This window comes from Ochotona curzoniae, unplaced genomic scaffold, assembly GCF_017591425.1.
Source record: "Ochotona curzoniae isolate NIBS_2020 unplaced genomic scaffold, NIBS_Ocur_1.0 contig_1482, whole genome shotgun sequence".
Lineage (NCBI taxonomy): Eukaryota > Metazoa > Chordata > Mammalia > Lagomorpha > Ochotonidae > Ochotona > Ochotona curzoniae.
The window spans coordinates 2,585,923-2,604,168 of record NW_024465100.1 but is presented as its reverse complement, the minus strand read 5'-3'; the positions used below and the strand labels follow the sequence as shown (position 1 = coordinate 2,604,168).

General features: G+C 44.9%; 1 protein-coding gene and 1 long non-coding RNA gene across 2 annotated transcripts in view; both read left to right on the top strand.

The window, feature by feature from the left end:
• PLBD1 (phospholipase B domain containing 1) overlaps window positions 1-18,246 on the top strand; it is a 39,290-nt gene that overhangs the window by 2,375 nt on the left and 18,669 nt on the right. Inside the window, exon 2 of the mRNA XM_040967311.1 lies at window positions 12,004-12,223. Coding sequence (XP_040823245.1) covers window positions 12,004-12,223 — 220 coding nt within the window. The remainder of the gene's footprint in view (window positions 1-12,003; window positions 12,224-18,246) is intronic.
• LOC121147455 lies at window positions 5,751-7,475 on the top strand. Its single transcript, XR_005882389.1, has 2 exons — window positions 5,751-6,869; window positions 6,959-7,475. It is a non-coding gene; the product is annotated as an uncharacterized LOC121147455 (long non-coding RNA).

Below are 18,246 nucleotides of genomic sequence, written 5' to 3'. Positions count from 1 at the left end.
GCTCCCTGCTTGTGGCCTGGGGAAGCAGTTGTGAATGTGCTAAAGCCTTGGCACCCTGCACCCGTATCAGAGACCCAGAAGAAGCTCCTGGCTCCTGGCTTCAGATTGGCTCAGCTCTATCCGTTGCAGTAACTTAGGGAGTGAATCATTGAACGGAAGATCTCCCTCTCTGGATATCTGACTTTCCAATAAAAATAAATAAATATTTTAAAGAAAAGGTTTGTAATTTTGCAAGGTAGAGTTAGAAATCTTCCATTCTCTGGTTTGCTCCCACAGTGGCCACAGTGGCCAAGCCTGGGCTAGGCCGCAGCTAGGAACCTGGTACTGCATCCGGATCTCTCACCTGGATAGCAGGGGCCCAAGTATTTGGGCAGTCATCTGTTGCTTTCCCAGGAACAAATTAGCGGGGAATGAACTGCAGCTTTGTTGTTGTTGTCTTAATCTTCCAGACTGCGAACTACTTGAGAGTAGGAAGCAGGCACTTTGCCATCTCCTGCTTGTCATGTGCTTTCCAAAGTTCCCAGCACAGCACTCTGAACTTAGTACGGTGCTCACTGGAGAGCTTGTGTTATAGGCTTGAGAGAGAGAGAGAATGGTGTTCGTTGATCTTCCCAGGTTGCAGAGTCTTCAGAGTGTGTCTTTAGAATGTCCCCGTACAATTTTTTTTAAAAGTATCCTGTGCAGTGAAATTGAGTTACCAGCAGTGAAAGAGGTGCTGACTCACCCGGCGGCGTGTGTATTGGTAAAACTGGTTCAGAAACTGGCTGTCTGTGGGGCTGGCCTTGAGAAATTATGCGTCTCTACTGCTCCAGATCGCGTCAGATGCAAAGCAGCTGATTCATTCTAATAGTCACGTCACCAGACTTGCTAATCGTTCATTCTTCACTAAAGATGTAACTGTCAGGTGGCGAGAATATGTACATAGCCTTCTGGAAGCGCAGCCTCACTGTTACCAAACCACCTGTCAGGCAGTCCAGAGCTGGGGGCCTGGCTCATCTCTCCCTTAGGAGGTAGGTACTGGAAACCCAAGTCAGCCAATGGGATGCCAGTGCTTGCCCGGCACAGCTGTCCCACTAGGCTGCTTTTCCCATACTTCTATGGCTCACCGATGTCTACTTGAGATTTACAAGTTACACCTTGTCTTTTTAAAAAATATATTCATTTTATTTAAAGGCGGAGTTACAGAGAGGGAGGGAGATCTTAACACAGAGAGAGAGATCTTCCATCTGTTGTTTCACTCTCCAAATGTCTGCAGAGAGCAGGGCTGGGCCAGGCAGGAGCCAGGAGCTGCATTGGGATCTCACACCGGTGGAAGGGACCTAAGGGTGTGGGCCAGCGCTGCTGCTTTGTCAGGTGTAGATCTAGCAGAGAGCTGGATGGAAGGTGGAACAGCCGGACCTCTCAAACTGGCCCGATATTGGGATGCCAGAGTCACAGGAGATGGCTTACCTGCCTGTGCCTGCTCCAGAGTCCCTGTTTGGGGAATCAACACCTTTGGTTGTGGAAGAGTTCACTGTCCTGGGAACCATCCACCCTGTTGGTGACTTTGTCGTTGACCTGTGTTTGGGACCAGCCTCAATTGCTTCTTTAACTCTAGGGAGTTCTATTTCACAGGCTCATTTGAGTCTCGGTCCTGGCTATTCTGTGTGTTTGCCCTTTACCAGGAAGTTCTTCTTTCCGTGAAGTATGATTTTAAGTGGCATAAGATTCCAGAAATGGGGCCCAGCATGGCAGTCTAGTGACTAAAGTCTTCACCTTGCACGCACCAGGATCCCATCCAGCTCCCTGCTCATGGCCTGGGAAAGCAGTTGACAATGTTCCAAAGTCTGGGACCCTGTACCCGTGTGGGATACCTGAAGAAGGCTGCTGGCTCCTGGCTGCAGATTAGCTCAGCTCTGGCCGTTGCGGCCACTTGGGGAGTGAATCAGCAGACAGAAGATGTTTCTCTCTGTCTCTCCTCTCTGTGTATCTGACTTTCCAATAAAAATAAATGAATCTTAAAAAAAAAAAAAAAAGATTCCCGAAATGGGACACCACTGAGCATCTGACACCTGCTCTGTCACCTGCTGTGTGGCCTTCAGGTGGTCTTTCTATCTCTTCAGTTTCCTCATCTGTACAGTGCGTATCACGGTTGTGTCTATCACAGGGGGCTGCTGTGAGGATGGGTGCCTGTCCTGCAGTACCCCCAGGCCGTTGAGTGGTTGGTTTTCTCTGTCATTAGTGGTGCCTCTCTCTGGGAAGGCAGTGTGTAACTCTTGGTGAGACAGGATTGCTGTGAAGTTAATGAGCAGTCATAAAAGCAAGCTATTTCCTTAATCATGGCCCAACATCTGAGGATTTTTCCAGAAATGAGCTGCTTGTTAGGTTGCTTTACTTGGGTGATAACTAACTGGCTAGGACCCTCGGAGCATGCCCCACGTCAGGGACCTGGGATGGGTGGGACACTTTGTGGGGCTTCTCCCTTACTATTCCCCCTTACCTCAGATACATGAAAGAAACAATGTGGAAATCATAGTCTTACCCACTTTCCTGTAGCCCTTGAACCTTTTTATCCTAATCAACTATGTAAAGATTGTCAGAAATATAGTTAAAATAATAATAATTTAAAAAAAAACCTGACTGGCTAGAAGCACCTTGATTACTTTTTCCTAAGTGCATTTAAAAATAAAAGCTTTACTGTATTTTATTGTATTTGTTTGAAAAGCAGAGTGACAGAGAGAGGGAGAGAAGGAGAGAGACCTCTATTCTGCTGGTTCACTCTGCAAATGGATGCAGTGGTTGAAACTGGGTGATGCCAAAGTGAGAAGCCTGAAATTTCATCTGGGCCTCCCACTTGCAGGCTAGGGACCCAAGGACTTGAGCAATTTTCACTGCTTCCCAGGTGCTGTTGGGAAATGGAGCAGCTAAGATCCAAACTGATATTCAGGTGGGGTGCCAGCATTGCAGGTGATGGTTTAGCTAGCTGTGCCATGACGCTGGCTCACACTGGCCCCAGATGTGTTTTCTTATTAGGACCAATAAAATATATAAAGGGTTAGGCTGCTGTCTATGACACTAGAATCCCATATGTGTGCTCATTTGAGCATCAGCTGCTCCACTTCTGATCCAACCCTTTGCTAGTGGCCTGAGAAAAGCAGTGGAAGATGGCCCAAGTGTTTGGGCTCCTGGTATTCACAGAGGTGACCTAGATGAAACTCCTCTTGGTTTTGGTCTGACCTAGTTCAGACCGTTGTGGCTGGCCATTTGGGGAGTGAGCCAGCACATGGGAGACCTCTTCCTCTGTCTCTCCCTCCTTTGTAATTCTCACATTCAAATTGAAAATTTTTTAAATTTTATATTCCAGTCCTTCCAGAAACAGGAATTGGGTAAGAAAGATCCAAATTTTTATTTAGATAAAAATAAAAAGAATCTTTCAAAAGTTAAACAGAATAATTTCTAAAAAATTTTTTTGTGTGATTTTTGAATGTTTTTTATTTTCTTGAATGGGAGAGTGATGGAGAGTGAGAGATCTTCCACCCACTAGTTCAGTTGCTAAGTGCCTGCGATAGCCAGGACTGGGCCAGGCTAAAGGCTTAAGTCAAGTATACCATTTTGATCTTGCTATATGTATGTATGGATTGCTGGGACCTAAGTATTTGAGCTGTCCACCAGTGTTGACAGAAGGCTAGATGAGAAACCAGGTAGCTGGTTCTGATAAATGACTTAGGCATCTCAAGTGATGGTTTAAGCTACCAGGCCATGACAGCTGCCCCCTGGTTTTCATAGTATGTACACTGAAATATGCAGCTCTGTCTTGGGAGTTTATCTTCACTCACAGAACAGAGCTTTTTGCCTCCTAAAATTCTTGAAGCATTAATTGTCCATTGTCACTTTTTATCTGAGCTTTTGTTGGCTTCCAAATTCTAAAGCATTGACTATAGATACAGCAAAAGAGGAAACAGAACTAGCCCTGGTGTAAATCTCATAGGACTATTTTTTCTTCAATACTTTCAGTTTTCTTCATGCATTAAGTTCTGTCATTCTTAAAGGAGTAGAATCTAGGAGTTTCTACAACTTCTCAATCTTTTAAAAATTCAGCTTTGCAACGTGCCTGGGAAATGGATTCATAATGACATTGTGTAGCCGCTTTATACAACTGCAAAGCAAATTTGCTGAATGTGGTTAAGAATGAAATAGAGGTAATGCAGTTATGAGGAAATTCCTATCTCGGTCTTGAAGCTGTGTCCACAGAGATGACAGACTTTGTGTTATAATCTTAGGGAAAGTTGTGAAAGTCTTGCTTCAGAGATTTGAAGACAGTATGAGCAAACCACAAAAAAGAGATAGGTTTGCTTTGAAATGTGTTCATCATCCTTGCAGATGCAGTAATAATTCTGGCAAAAGGTTATGTTGGATTACTTAACCCAATAGTACTCTTTTTAGAGAGATTTGTAAATCTAAGACCTCCAATTTTTTTTTTAAGATTTACTTCTTTTTATTGGAAAGGCAGATTTACAGATATACAGAAAGAAAGATCTTCTGTCTGCTGGTTCACTCCCCAAGTGGCCACAATGGCCAGAACTGAGCCAATCTGAAGCCAGGAGCCAGGAGCTTATTCCAGACCTTCCATGCCAAGGCTCAGGGTTGTCCTCAACTGTTTTCCCAGGCCACAAGCAGGAAACTGGACAGCAAATGGAGCAACCAGGACATGAACTGGTGCTCATATGGAATCCCAGTGTGTACATGGAGAAAATTTAGCCAGTGGGCCATTGGGCCAGTCCCAAGGCCCCAAATTTTGGATTTATAATTATAAATTGACTATTGATATGCTGTGAATTTTTTTAAAGATTTATTTTTACTTGAAAGGAAGATTTATAGAAAGGACACATACACACACTAAGTAAGAGAAAGCGAGAGAGAAATCTGACATCTGTTGATTAGCTCCCCAAATGGTTACAGTGGCTAGAGCTGAGCTGATCCTAAGCCAGGAGCCTGTTAAGTCTGGGAATGAAGGACAGTGCTTCTTACAGTAAAAGTTTAAGAATATTTGTGTAAATCTGTATTTGGGAGACAGAAGTAGGGAGTGAGCAGACTGCCATCCAGTGGTTCACGCCTGATGCCAGAAGCCTGGAACTCACTCCAGGTCTCCCATGGAGGTGGCAGGGAACCAGCTATCTGTGCTGCCATTGTTGCCTCCCAGGGTCCTTACATCCTCAAGTTCCAAAGGGACAGCCCACAGTGTCCACAGTTTATGCAGCGGGGAGCCTCTAGCTCCCCTCTTGCCTTCAGTCCTCTCCCCAGCAGCCTGGGGGCACTTGCGAGAATAAGCCTCCCCTCGGCAAAAGTCTTGGGCTGCAATGTCTGGACAGAGCTACAGTCACAACCCTTACTTACAGTTCTGTTGTCTGGAGATGGGTTAGTTCATGAATCAGTTGTTTTCCTGGTGACTGATGTAGAGTCTGAAGCAAATTGGAAAGCCAAAGAGCAGTTGACCCAGAGCACTTTGAAAGGGAAGTGCAGTGCCAGTGTACACAGGGAAAGAAAGACTGCCCTGTGGGCATATACAAGGGCAGCACTTCAAGAATCAGAAGCATTGAATTATTTGCCAAGTCCCGCCTGGAGAGACAAATTTGATTTGATTTTTTTTCTGCCTATTCCCCTCCCATTTAATTCTACCTTTCTGTCTTTTTTTCTTTGTTTTGGTTCCTCTTACTTACTGAATTATACATTGCATTGTTCAGAGTTGAAAATCACTTGCTCTTTCATAAATAAAATCCTAATATGAAAGCATGATTAAGCCACTTACAAGTAGTGCACAAATTATTTCTAAGCAGGATTAGGCTTTTATTTCTTTTTTGGCTAAAAACGGTGAACTCGGAAAATATTTGTCTGCATACACAAACAAATACAAATTTAACCTGGATTTATTTTTATTTGAAAGATGAATTTACAGGAAGAGAAGAGGTCTTCAATCATCTGGTTCACTCATAAAATGGCTGCAAAGACTGGAGCTGGGCCAGTCCAGAGCTGGAAGTCTGAAGCTGCTTTTGGGTCACCCTTACGGGTGCTGGGGCCCAAGGATCTGGGCCATCTTTCATTGATTTTCCAGTTCCAACAGCAGGGAACTGGGTCAGCAATGGGACAACAAGGACTCGAACCGGTGTCCATAAGGGATGCTGGCACTGTAGGCAGATGCTTAATGCACTGAGCCATAAATCACTGGCCCAAAGATGTTTGAGTTTTTACATAAAAGTATAACAAGGAAGAAACTCTGTTTTTAGACAGTAATATTTCCATTCATTTAATAAGTGCTGATTAAGTGCGTTGCTTGTGAGGACAAAACTCTTCCAAATGTCTGAATCCCAGTTTCCACTTTCACACTTCTAGAGCAGATGTCATCCAAGATCCTTACCCTTGGGATTGGATAGACGTGGGCTGAGATGTGTGCCAGACCTCTTACCCAACCTTGAGGACATATGTGAGCACTTGGATTGTTTTAGACCAACTTCTGTAAATGAATGTTCTGGAAAACTTGGTTTTCATTGAAACAACATGTTACTCGGTGAGCTGCAGTGCTGTAGGTGTAGAACAGCTAGCAGATGTGGTTCTGGCCTTCGCAAAGTCTATATAAAGCTAGTTTTGGGATTCGAGTTCTTTGTCTTTTTACATTGTTAACTCCACTACCGTCACTACCATGGAGATGTTTTTTAGAAATATAAGATGGCTGAAACTGTCAAAAGAGGTTTAAGGAAGCCCAACAGCAGCATGGGTATTTTAGGGAAATAAGAAAGGGTGGTAATGTGAGAAACCATTGAGGGATGGAGGACATCCTCTGGGGATAGGAGAGCCGGTGTTGGGCTTCTTTCTCCAAGCACATACCACACTGAGCAGTGCGTGTTCCACACGGGGAATGCCTGGGGAAAGCTTTGCTCATGTGTAGAGGTACACGGGGATCCAGAAGCACACAGCTTTACAGAAGCTGTAGCAGGTTCAGTTTGCGGGTTTCAGGAAAGGACCAGAATCTCGCATTGTGAACAGAACTGAAAGAGGCTACCAGCCCCCAGCTTCCTGCTCTCTTTCCCAGTTCCTCTCTGCGGCCACTCCCAACACAGCTCTTTCAGGCAGCTTTTGCTTTTTGCTTTCTTCTTCTTCTTTTTTTTCCCCCAGTGTTGTTGATTAAAAAACAAAACAACAACAAAACATTTTTTTTTGAAAGAATGACAGAGAAAGTAAGATACCTTCCATCTCTTGCTTCATTCTCTCAATACAGTAACAGCAAGGGCTGGGGCCAGCCCAAGCCAGGAGGGATGAACTCGGTTTCCCACATTGCTGGCAGGGACACAGCCACGTCTGCCACTCCCTGGGCGCTTTAACAGCATGGATCGCTGGAGCAGAGCAGGAGGCAGGACTTGAGCCCAGGCACTCAGGAATGTGGGCGTCCCAAGGCAGGCCTTAAACCACTGAGCCACAAACCTGGCCCTTTTGTTTCTTTGTAATGAGCCATGCCTCTGCAAATCCATGCCAAGTTCAGTGCAGGTGAGGGCAGAAGGGAATGTGCTGAAAGAGCTGTTGACCTTTGTGCTCACCAATATATTTAGAAAGCCAGTCACTGTGCTTAGGAGGAAGAGAAGGGAAGTTTCCATGGACATTACTCAGAGCGATCAGTTTGTGGGCCATGGGCCTCATTACAGCGGGACAGTGGGAATCTACTGACAGCATCACTTCCACTTACCTGTTGCTGAAGAAGAAAACTGCCATTATGGTCATGCTTTTACTAGGTAGATTGATTTAGTCCTATTCAGACAAGTTCTTTAAGGCTCAGCCTCTCAGCCTAACCAAGTCCCAGGCCACCGAGCCAATGTACCATAATATTTTTATAGGAGTACTTATTTTATTTGAGACACAGAGAGACAGATCTTCCATCTGCTGGTTTACTCCTTGAACTCCTGCAAGAAGTTGGGGCTAAGAGCTGGGAACTCAGCTTAGGTCTCAGACGTGGGTGGTACAGACCCAAGTACTTGAGCTGTTGCCTGCTGTGTGTGAGGACATATCTTACTAGGAAGCTGGAATCAGGAACAGAGCCAGGATTGGCCCCAAGCACTTGGACATGGAATGTGGACATACCATGTAGTATCTTAATCTGATCTTAAATAAGATGTAGTTTCAAATGCTTTATTTGAGAGATAATCTTGGCATCAAAACAACCACAACCCCCCCAAAAAAACCCTTGATTCAGTTAGGAGTATTGCCCAAGATAACAGTTTGTAACTAACCTGCTTCTAATCTCTTAACTACTTATACTCAGTACACCTCAAACTAAACTTGTCTTCTGTCCTACAGCTACTCCCTAACTGCTTCCTCTCTCAGTGAGTGACCGAACATCCACCCCTTGAGTCCCAAAGCAGAAGCCAAAAGTCATTCTGGCCTCCTCTCAATTTTTCAAGAGTTATTGAAAGATATGGTAATGGATCAGCTGGCTCACTCCCAAAGCCCACCCATATCTAAACCGGGAGCTGAGGGCCCATCTGGATCACCCAGTTGAGTGGCAGCGGCCTAAGTGTTTGGGCTGTCTTCATTTGCTTTCCCAGACACATTAGCAGGGAGCTGGATCTGAAAGAGTCGCTGGGACTGGAATTTGTACTCTGGGATGGGAGCCTGTGTCTGATGACTAACCTGAATGTAACACTTTGTTTTCAGCAGAGCAGAAGTGCAATGCTTTCTCAGAGAAAAAGTTGTGAATTATTTTTGCAAATATTTACTGAGTATTTGTGATGGGCCAGGTATTATACTAACGCATTCAGGAAACCACCTCTGGCCTCAAGGAGTTTGTAGTCTGTGGAGCAGGAGCAGACCTGGAAATTACCAAGCCACAAGTAGGAAGGTGTAAAGGACATGTTGACAAGGGAACCCCTGCAAGGGGGCCGCTGCTTCCTGATTCTGAGATTGCCAGTGGTTGAGGAGAGGAAAAAAATAGTGAATGCAAACAAGAGGGGTTGACCTAGTTCATCACAGTTGGAGAGCCACATGTAATGATTTCTGGACCACAAAGTGCCTAATGTGACAATGATGACACTGGTTAGCTAAGCAACTATTTGGCCTTCTTGACCTGGTTTATAAGCCGTTACTTTTTTTTTTTTTTTTAATTGGAAACAGAATCCGTTGATGGATTGTTGGGCTTTTTGTTTGTTTTTGTTTTTACTTAGCAAGAAAGCTAAGAAAAGCAGTTTACATCTTAAAAATACTGCTCTAGGCAGAGAATGAAGACTAAGCGAAGAGGTGGCATTTATTAGCATAGTGCCTGAGATGTGACTTGGGGTATTGGCGTCCCCTATTAGTATTGGGGCTCTGCTGCTTGCTTCAAGTCTCTTCATGCGCATCCCAGAAGGGAACAGGAGATGCATGTGTGGGTTACTGCACTCACGTAAGAGACTCCTGGCTCCTGGCTGCTCCAAGAATTTGGGGAGTGAATCGGTTTATGGGAAATGTCTCTTTGAAATAATTTTTTTTTAATTTGGCTTTTAAGATTGGCGCAACCTCTACAAAGACATCCTCTGTAATACAGGCTAACTGTGATGCATAAGCTAGCATAGATAGAGATAAGGGTCAGTGTTGTGGTATAAAGGGTGATGCCACTGCCTGCAATGCCAGCAACCCATATGGCCCCTGTTGGAGTCTCTGCTGCTCCACTTCTGATACAGGTCCCTGCTAATGCATCTGAGAAATCAACAGAAGACAGCTCAAGTCCTTGGGTTCCTTCACCCACGTGGGAGGCCTGGATAAAGCTCCTGGCGTCAGCCTGGCCCAGTCCTAGCTATGTAGCCATTTGGGAAGTGAGCCAGCATATGGAAGATTTCTGTCTTTCCTACTCTGTTGAAAGAAACAAAGGGAGGAAGGAGAAGTTGATGGGAAAGATCAGGACATTTTGATTAAACATGAGATATGAAGGAGGGTGGGAGAGAGGAGGCCGGGAATCACCTTGGGTTTCAGAATGAGAGGTGATAAACTCAAAAGATAGAGGTTTAGTTGAAAGAGACTACAAATTATATTTGGGGTATTTTTTTCTTTTTTTTTTAAATTTGGAGTATTTTTAATTTTCAATGCTTAGGAAGGCATCCAGATTGTGTTATCATATGTTCTGAGCTGCATGGGAATTAGAATTTTGTGGAAAATGAAAATAATGTTTATTTTGCAGCCCAGTGCTGTGGCTAATCCTCCCTACTACAAGTACTGGGATCTCATAGGGGTACCAGTCTGAGTTTACTTCCCATTAGCCTGCTTATGGCCTGAGAAAGCAGTCAAGGACGGCCCAAAGCCTTGGGACCCTGCACCCATGTGGGGGACCCACAAAAAGTTCCTGGCTCCTGGCGTTGGATCAGCTCAGCTCCTTGCTCCTGGATTTGGGTCAGCTCAGCTCTGGTCCTTGCAGCCATTTAAGGAGTGAACCAGTGGATGGAGCATCTTTTTCTTTGTCTCTCCTTCTCTCTGTAAATCTGGCTTTCCAATTAAAAAAAATAAGTAAATCTTTTTTAAAAAAAGATGTTTATTTTGTCTCTGAAAAAACTTTGAAACACATGCATACTTTTCTCGTGATATTCATTTTCCATGAACTGTTTGAAAACCCCGCATCTGCGTGGATTTCAGGATGTTTTGCACAGAAAATAAGCATCCTGTAATCCTGTTTTCCATGAACTATTTAAAAATCTCTTCATTTATGACAAAGACTAGCCTGAGAGTGAAAGAAAAGGCAGAGGGGAGCAGATTCCAAAGAAAATAATGACTTTAATACCATGGGAAGAAAGACTTTTTAATTTCTATTCATTTATTTCATTTATTTGAAAGACAAGGAGAGGGACCCAGTACGGTAACGTAGTGGCTAAAGTTCTTGCCTTGCATGTGCTAGGCTCTAAAACGTGCTCTGGTTCTAATCCTAGCTACTCCACTTCCCATACAGCTCCCTGCTTGTGGCCTGGGAAAGCAGTCGAGGATGGCCCAAAGCGACCCTGCACCCGTGTGGGAGACCTGGAAGAAGCTCCTAGCTCATGGTTTCAGATTGACTCAGCTCTGGCCATTGTGGCCGCTTGGGGAGTGAACCAGTAGTTGGAAGATCTTTGTCTCTGCTTCTTTCTGTAAAATCTGACATTCCAATAAAAAATAAATAAATCTTTAAGTAAAAAAAGAAAAGAAACAAAGGGAGTCAGAAACAGAGATCTCCTGTTTACGGATTCAGTTTTCAAGCACCCACAACAGCTGAGGCTGGGACAAGCTGAAACTTGGTCTCCCACGTGAGTGGCAAAGGAAATTATGTTACAGAGGAAACAGCCATTGAATAAAGAGAAGTGAGAGGAGAGGGAGACACAGACATAGCAAGAAGACAAGAACACTTTAGTGCATAGGAGCAGGAAGCAATAGGATGGAATGAAGTTCCTGAAGATAGTGAGAGCATGGGGGCCAGCCTGTGGGTTGTATGGAGGTGGGAAGGGAACCAGAAGGGAGAGAGATGGGTGCGAGTCCAGGGTTTGTGAGGATGGAATCATATAACCAGTAAGACCTGGAGATCATAGGCACCAGTATCCCCTTTCCCTGCAACATGAGAGCCTGATACCGTGTCTGAAGGATTAAGTAGGAGATACAAGATTGGGAGCCCAGGCATGGTAATGCAGGGAGTCACGGCAGAAATTCATTACAAAATCCCCACCCCTGCTCTGTGAACGGGGTGGGCAGAAGCTGCAGCTGCGGCCATGCCTGTGGAGTCCCTCCTTAGCCTGAGCTGACCGCAGTACTTATGCAGCTCTCCTCCGCACCCCTGGCTTTGACCTGATTCTTCACGCTCTGGGCTCATCTCCAATGATGGGGCTTATGGTTTTCCCCCATCGTGACAAGGAAAAACCCTAGTGTGGGATTTCCCAAATGCTAACAAAACTGGCTGGCTTTTAAATCAAATGTGTTGGAATTGTTGGGTTTAGAGAACATATTTGTCAACAGCTCAGCTGGATGGCATTCTATACCTGTTGCCTCTTCTTCCAGGAATCTCCTATGCAACCGCCTACTGGATGAGTGCTCAGAAGACAGTGAAAATCAGAAATGTGTTGGATGTGAATGGGGATGCTTACGGCTTTTACAACGACTCTATGAAAACCACAGGTTGGGGCATCCTGGAAATCAGAGCTGGGTATGGCTCTCAGACCCTAAGCAATAAGATGATCATGTATGTGGCCGGCTTTTTGGAGGGTTACCTCACTGCCCCGTAAGTACCCTGGTTATTGGCAACCTCAGTCCTTGTCTTTGTTCAACTGTGACTCTTGTCTTCCTGGCAGGGTGGTACCTTAGAACCAAAGAGCAGCTGAGGCCCTTTGCACCTGCTAGGAATGTGATCAGTACTACCTTTGCACCTGTAATCAGTGCCTGCTTAAAACATACAAGGCCCAACATGGTGCACTCCAGTTCTCATGGCATCAGCCTCCCTAAAATCTCCCTCCTATTTTATCCCTCTCTTAAAATACATCTGTGTTCTAGCCAGTTAAATACAATGTAGCCCAACCTTAGTTGGGCCGTGACTACCTGAGTCATTCAGTGAGGTGTGGATCTTCAATTATTCCTGGCATTGGTCCAGGCTAAAGTCAGAAATCTGGAGCTTCTTCTAGGTCTCCCAGATAAGTGACATAAACCCAAGAACTTGGGCCATCTTTCACTGCCTTTCCCAGGACATCAGCAGGGAGCTGGATCAGAAGTCTAAAAGTTGGGGTACAAATCAGCATCCATTTGGGGTGAGATGATGGCATTACAGGTGGTAACTTTACACTTTACCCACTACCACAATGCTGGCCACTCTGCTGTTATTTTTAATACCCACTTCTTATTACTCTGTCTCAAAAATACCCCTAATACCATACTATTTAGTAATATATACATATATATATGAAACCTTAACATTAGACTCTAAAGACCATATTATTAATGTAAAAATCATATCTTTTTATCCTCCTCTCTCGATCTTTGTTGGCTTGTCTGTGTGCTGAGTGCTGATCGTGTTATTTAAATGGGATTGTAAGTGTAGAGGCATCAGATAGATGGAAGTTGTGTGAATACAGAAAGATTGGGTGAACGCAGGATGATACCCAGTGGGTCGGGAGGGGAAGCTGGTGTGGAGGGAGCAGTGCTAACCTGTGGGAGCACTCTGGGGACGCCTGTGCGTTCCTGGGACAGTTCAGTCGGCGTTGTTGTGGGAGACACTGTGGAGTTCAGAGAACATCTGACCTAGGCTGCAGTTCTGATGTTGCCATGTTTCACAAGGTGACCTGTCTGGTCATCTCAGTAGAGTAAGCGTAACATCTTGTCGCAGCCACACTTAGCTTAACTTTTGTGACACGGCATTAAACCATCTTCCAGTCACTCTATCCATGCACCCAAAGAATTTGTAGAAAAAGGAACCATTCTACCAATATCTTGAAAAAATACTTCTCTACTAGAAAAAAAAGTGAGCATTATTTCTTTGAAAACAGCTACTGTTTAGCAATGTTTTCTTGTTTAACTTTGTTTTTTTCTCCATGGCCTACTAAAGAAAATTTGATAGGCACAGGTTAGTGTTGAAATATGAAAAATAGATAAAAATTAGCAAATCACTTCCTACCAATTATGCTTTGGGTTTTGAAAATCTCAGAGTAGTAATAATAGCATCTAAGGAATCAGCAGGAGTTAGGGGGAGATAAGTCTGTATGGTGACCTCAGTTATAGGTATATAAAATGTATATAATATATATGATATATATTATGTATAAACTAATTTACAGAGAGTCAGGGGAGGAAGTGAGTTCCTCTCCAGTGGACTGACTGCACCAGTGCCCAGGAGCTGTGAGCTCAGCCCTGGTCTCCCACATGGGTGGCAGGAACCCAGGGACTTGAACTTTGGGGGAGCTGTCTCCAGGGTGTGCATTAACACCAACATGTGAGTGGAACTGGAGTCAGGGCTTGAAGCAGGCCCTCCCAACTTGTGATGTTGTCATCCATCCTAAGCACCATTTTAACTTGTGTTCCAAACACCCACACCAACCCAGCATCACACTGGACCCCAACAAAAAGATTGTCCCACATTTGACCACAGCTTTGCCACACAGAGCAACCACGGAAGAGTTCTTTAACCAGAACGCAGGAGCAGAGAGGGCATGGCGCCACAGTGGTGACCCAAAGGTGGCTGGTGAAAGCTGTGAGCTGTGGGTCTGAGGCTTGACCACTAGACCCGTTTGGTATGGCTGGGAGGAGGCGTAAAGTCATTCTGGGCAGGTGATGACCAAATGAGTAGTGAAAGGAGGCCCTTGAATCTGAAATGTGTAAAATGAATTCCTATGAGCAAGGCGTTGAGGCTGTGCCTGAGCAAACGGAAGACAGCATGGTTGAAGAGTTATGTTGTGTAGGCTTGGGAAAGGGGTGCTTGTTCTCAGCTGCCCTATTCAGCACTCAAGGGGTTCTGTACCACATGGGAGTGCCAGGGTCTGAGTCTCAGCTCCAATCTTCATTCCAGTTTCCTGCTAGCACACGCTCTGAGAGGCAGTCAGTGATGGCTCTAGTACTTGGGCCCTGGCACTCAGTGGATACCCAGCTTGAGTTACTGGCCCAGTCCTGGCCATCGTGAGCATTTGAGGAGTTAACTAGCAGATAGGAGGTGCTTCAGATGCTCTCTCTATTTCCCTTTTAAGTAAGTAATAAAAATAAATCATGACTATCAGCTTTCAGGGAGCCAAGAGACAGTGGAGGGAAGACACAGAACTTTGGTCTATGAAAAGTTTTGTCGGGGGTGCAGGAAGGGAGGCTGGTGCTGTGACATAGCAGGTTAAGCGTCATCTGTGATACCTACATCCCATCCTGCTGTTATGCTTCCAATCGAGCTGCTTGCTAATGTGCCTGGGAAGGCACTGGAAGATGGCCCAAGTGCTTGGACCCCTGCAATCTACGTGAAAGACATTGGATAGAGTCCTGGGCCCCTAGCTTCAGCCTTGCAACTTGGTGTATGAATTGGCAGACAGAAGATCTTACAGTTTGTTCTCTCTCTCTCTAACTCTACCTTTCAAATAGCAAGTTGGTAAAGTTTTGTCAAGAAGATAACATCTGAGATGAGTCTGGAAGGCTGGCGATTTTTCAGAAGGCAGAGAAGAGAGGCAGTGGGTAGTTCTTGGGACCATGGTTCTGTGAGAGGCTAAGAAGGGGCGAGGGAGGATGTCAGAAAGGTCTGACACAGGCCACTCCTTCTCAGTCCGGGGTCACAGCACAGCTTAGCGACCCATGGAGAGGGAGCGTGTCTATGGGACCTTCAGCATTCTGCAGTGTGTGAATCTGGGGGAGGCAACAGTGGAAGAAGAGACAGAAAGGAAATGAGTGTGAGTCAAGGCAAAATGGTCAGGGAAGTCCCTGAGAGCACCCAACACCTACGTCAAAGTGTGAGCCCGGGCGGGCAGACACAGCTGCATGACAGTGGCCAACACACAAAGCACTTCATTGTTCTTTTGGGCAGTGGGCATGTATCACCAACAAAATGTCTCTGAATAGGATTGATATGGGTGAAAACATCTTTCCCTTCTGTTTTTTTTTTTTAAACTTGCACTTATGCTAATATATAATAGCTTTATTACCTTTTTTCTTTGAAAGACAGAGAGGCGCACACTTGACTTAGGGGTTACAATGCCACTTGGCACACTAGTGTTCCATTCGCAGTATCTGGGCTTGAGTCCCAGTTCCACTGCCAATTTCAGCTTCATGCTATAGTTCGCCATGAAAGGCAGCCTGCAATGGCTTCTCTACTTGGGTCTTTGACACTCAAGTGGGCAACCTAAGCTAAATTCTAGGCTCAAGGCTTCTGCCTAGTTCAGCCCCTGCTGTTGTGGACACTGGGGGAGTAAACCAGCAGATGGGAGAATTGTTTCTCTGTGTCTCCCCCTCTACCAAATAAATAAAAACAAATAAAATTTTAAATACACAGAGAGGTGTTCTCTTCCACTGGTCCAACCCCCAAATACCTGCAACAGCTGGGGCTACCCTATACTAAAGCTAGGAGCTGGGAATTCAATTCAGATCTTCCATGTAGGTTGAAGGATCCCAAGGCTATTGCCACTGCCTCCCTCTCTCTGTATAACTCTACTTTAAAAAAATTATTTACTTGAAAGATTTACAAAGAAAGAGGAGAAAGAAATTTTTTCCTGCCAAATGTCTGCAACAGCTAGAGCTGGACCGGTCCAATATCAGGAGCCAGAGGCTTCTCCTGGGTCTCCCACTGAACCAATCCAATATCAGGAGCGAGAGGCTTCTCCTGGGTCTCCCACAGAGTGCAGGGGCCCAAGCACTTGGACGGTTCTCTGCTGCCTTCCCAGGCACATTAGCAGAAAGCTGGATCAGAAGTAGAGCAGCCGGAACTTGAACTGGCACCCATAAAAGATGCCAGTACTGTAGGCAAAAATTTTTACCCAGTAAGCCACAGCTCTGACTCCAGATAAGCTTTTTAAAGTTTCTGGAAAGAATGCTGATGTGGGTGTGGCTGCCTAGCAAGCTGTTGTTTTAATGAGGTGTCTAATCTCTTGGGTTGCTGAGGCAGCAGCTTTACCTGCCCTCCTTGGAATTCCTGTTTGAAGGAGTCATTTTAATGCAACAAACACTTGTTTTACCACTTTGTGCTAGGCTCTGGGCATGGGAATAGAGAAAGGGAGGGGAGTTTGTGCTTCTTCAAAGAAGGTGCCTCCTTTCAAGTTGGTCGGTTGACAACACTTGAAAAGAATATGCTGAAAACAGGTTCTAGCAAGACCTTGGCACAAACAGAAAGCCATTGATGGGGGTGGATGTCCTCTTATGTGCTTGGGCCAACACCAAGGATTTCCTCAAAAATCACCTCCACAGCTCCAGCTTGTTCCTTTTGGTGTTAGAAACCACAGGATAATATAAATACTAAAAATAAAGTTACTTCATTAAAAAAGTAGCACTAGCGGCCAGCATTGTGGTGCAGCAAGCTAAGCTGAGGCTGACGAGGCTGGCATCCCATATCTGAGTGCCAGTTAGGGTCCCAGCTGCTCCTCTTCCAAGTTGCCTTCCTGCTGAGATAGCCTCAAAGGCAGAGGAAAGTGCCCTAAGTGTTGGGGCCTCTGTCACCCATGGAGGTGACCAAAATGGAGTTGCAGGCTGCTGGTTTTTTAAGATTAATTTATATGAAAGGTTGAGTTACAAAGAGGGAGAGACAGAAGCAGAAAGAGCTTTCCATTCTCTGGTTCACCTCCCAAATGGAGGTGATACTATCCAGAGTTGGGCCACGCCAAAGCCAGAAGCTTTTGGGCCATCATCTGCTTCTTTCTCAGGCCATTAGAAGGGGGCTGGATCAGAAGTAGAGCTCTGAGGACTCAAACTGCACCTCTGTGGGATGCTGGCACTGCAGAAGGTAGATTAACCCACTATACCACATAGCATGGGAAATGTTGATGAGTGATTAAAGCTATCTGAAATATAGTTCATATTTGGAGAAAGAAATAAAATTTGTTTTAATGAACATTCTTAGAAAAAACATTCTATAATCTGTAAATCAGCAGACAAATAAGGGATGACAAGTTTCATATGAGGAAAGGAAACATAAAAGGGAGCAAAGGAAAAATAAATGGGAAATATAGAAATAAATACAAGAATATTAAGATCACAACAAATATAAATGGATCATTTTCCTGAATCAGAAAATGTTCACAGCATACGAAATGCTTTCTTTAATGTGTATTTGTCTGAAGGCAGTTACAGAGGGGAAAAGAAAGAATCTTTCATCTACTGTTTCAGTTCCCAAATGGCCACAACAGCCAGGATTGAGCCAGGCCCAACCAGTAGCCTCATCCTGGTCTCCCATGTGGATACAAGGGCACAAGAACTGCTCATATCCTCCTGTACTTTCCAAGGCACATAAACCTGGAACTGCAATGGAGGTAGAGCAGCTGAAATTCAAATCTCTGCTCATATGGAATACGTGAACTGAGAAGGAATGTAAATTAACACAATCACTATGTAAAACCGTCTGGTAGTATCATAATTTGTAGATAGGGGGTTGCATGATGGCTCAACAGGCTAACCGTCCGCCAGCAGCAATCATGCCTCTTCCAATTCAGCTCCCTTCTTCATGACTGAAAGCAATAGCGGCCGTTTCAAATTCTTGAGCCCCTCCACCAAATGGGAGACCCAGAAAAAGCTCCTGTCTTCGGATCTGCTCAGGTCATTGTGGCCATTTGGGGAGGGAACTAGCAAATGAAAACGCTGCTTTGC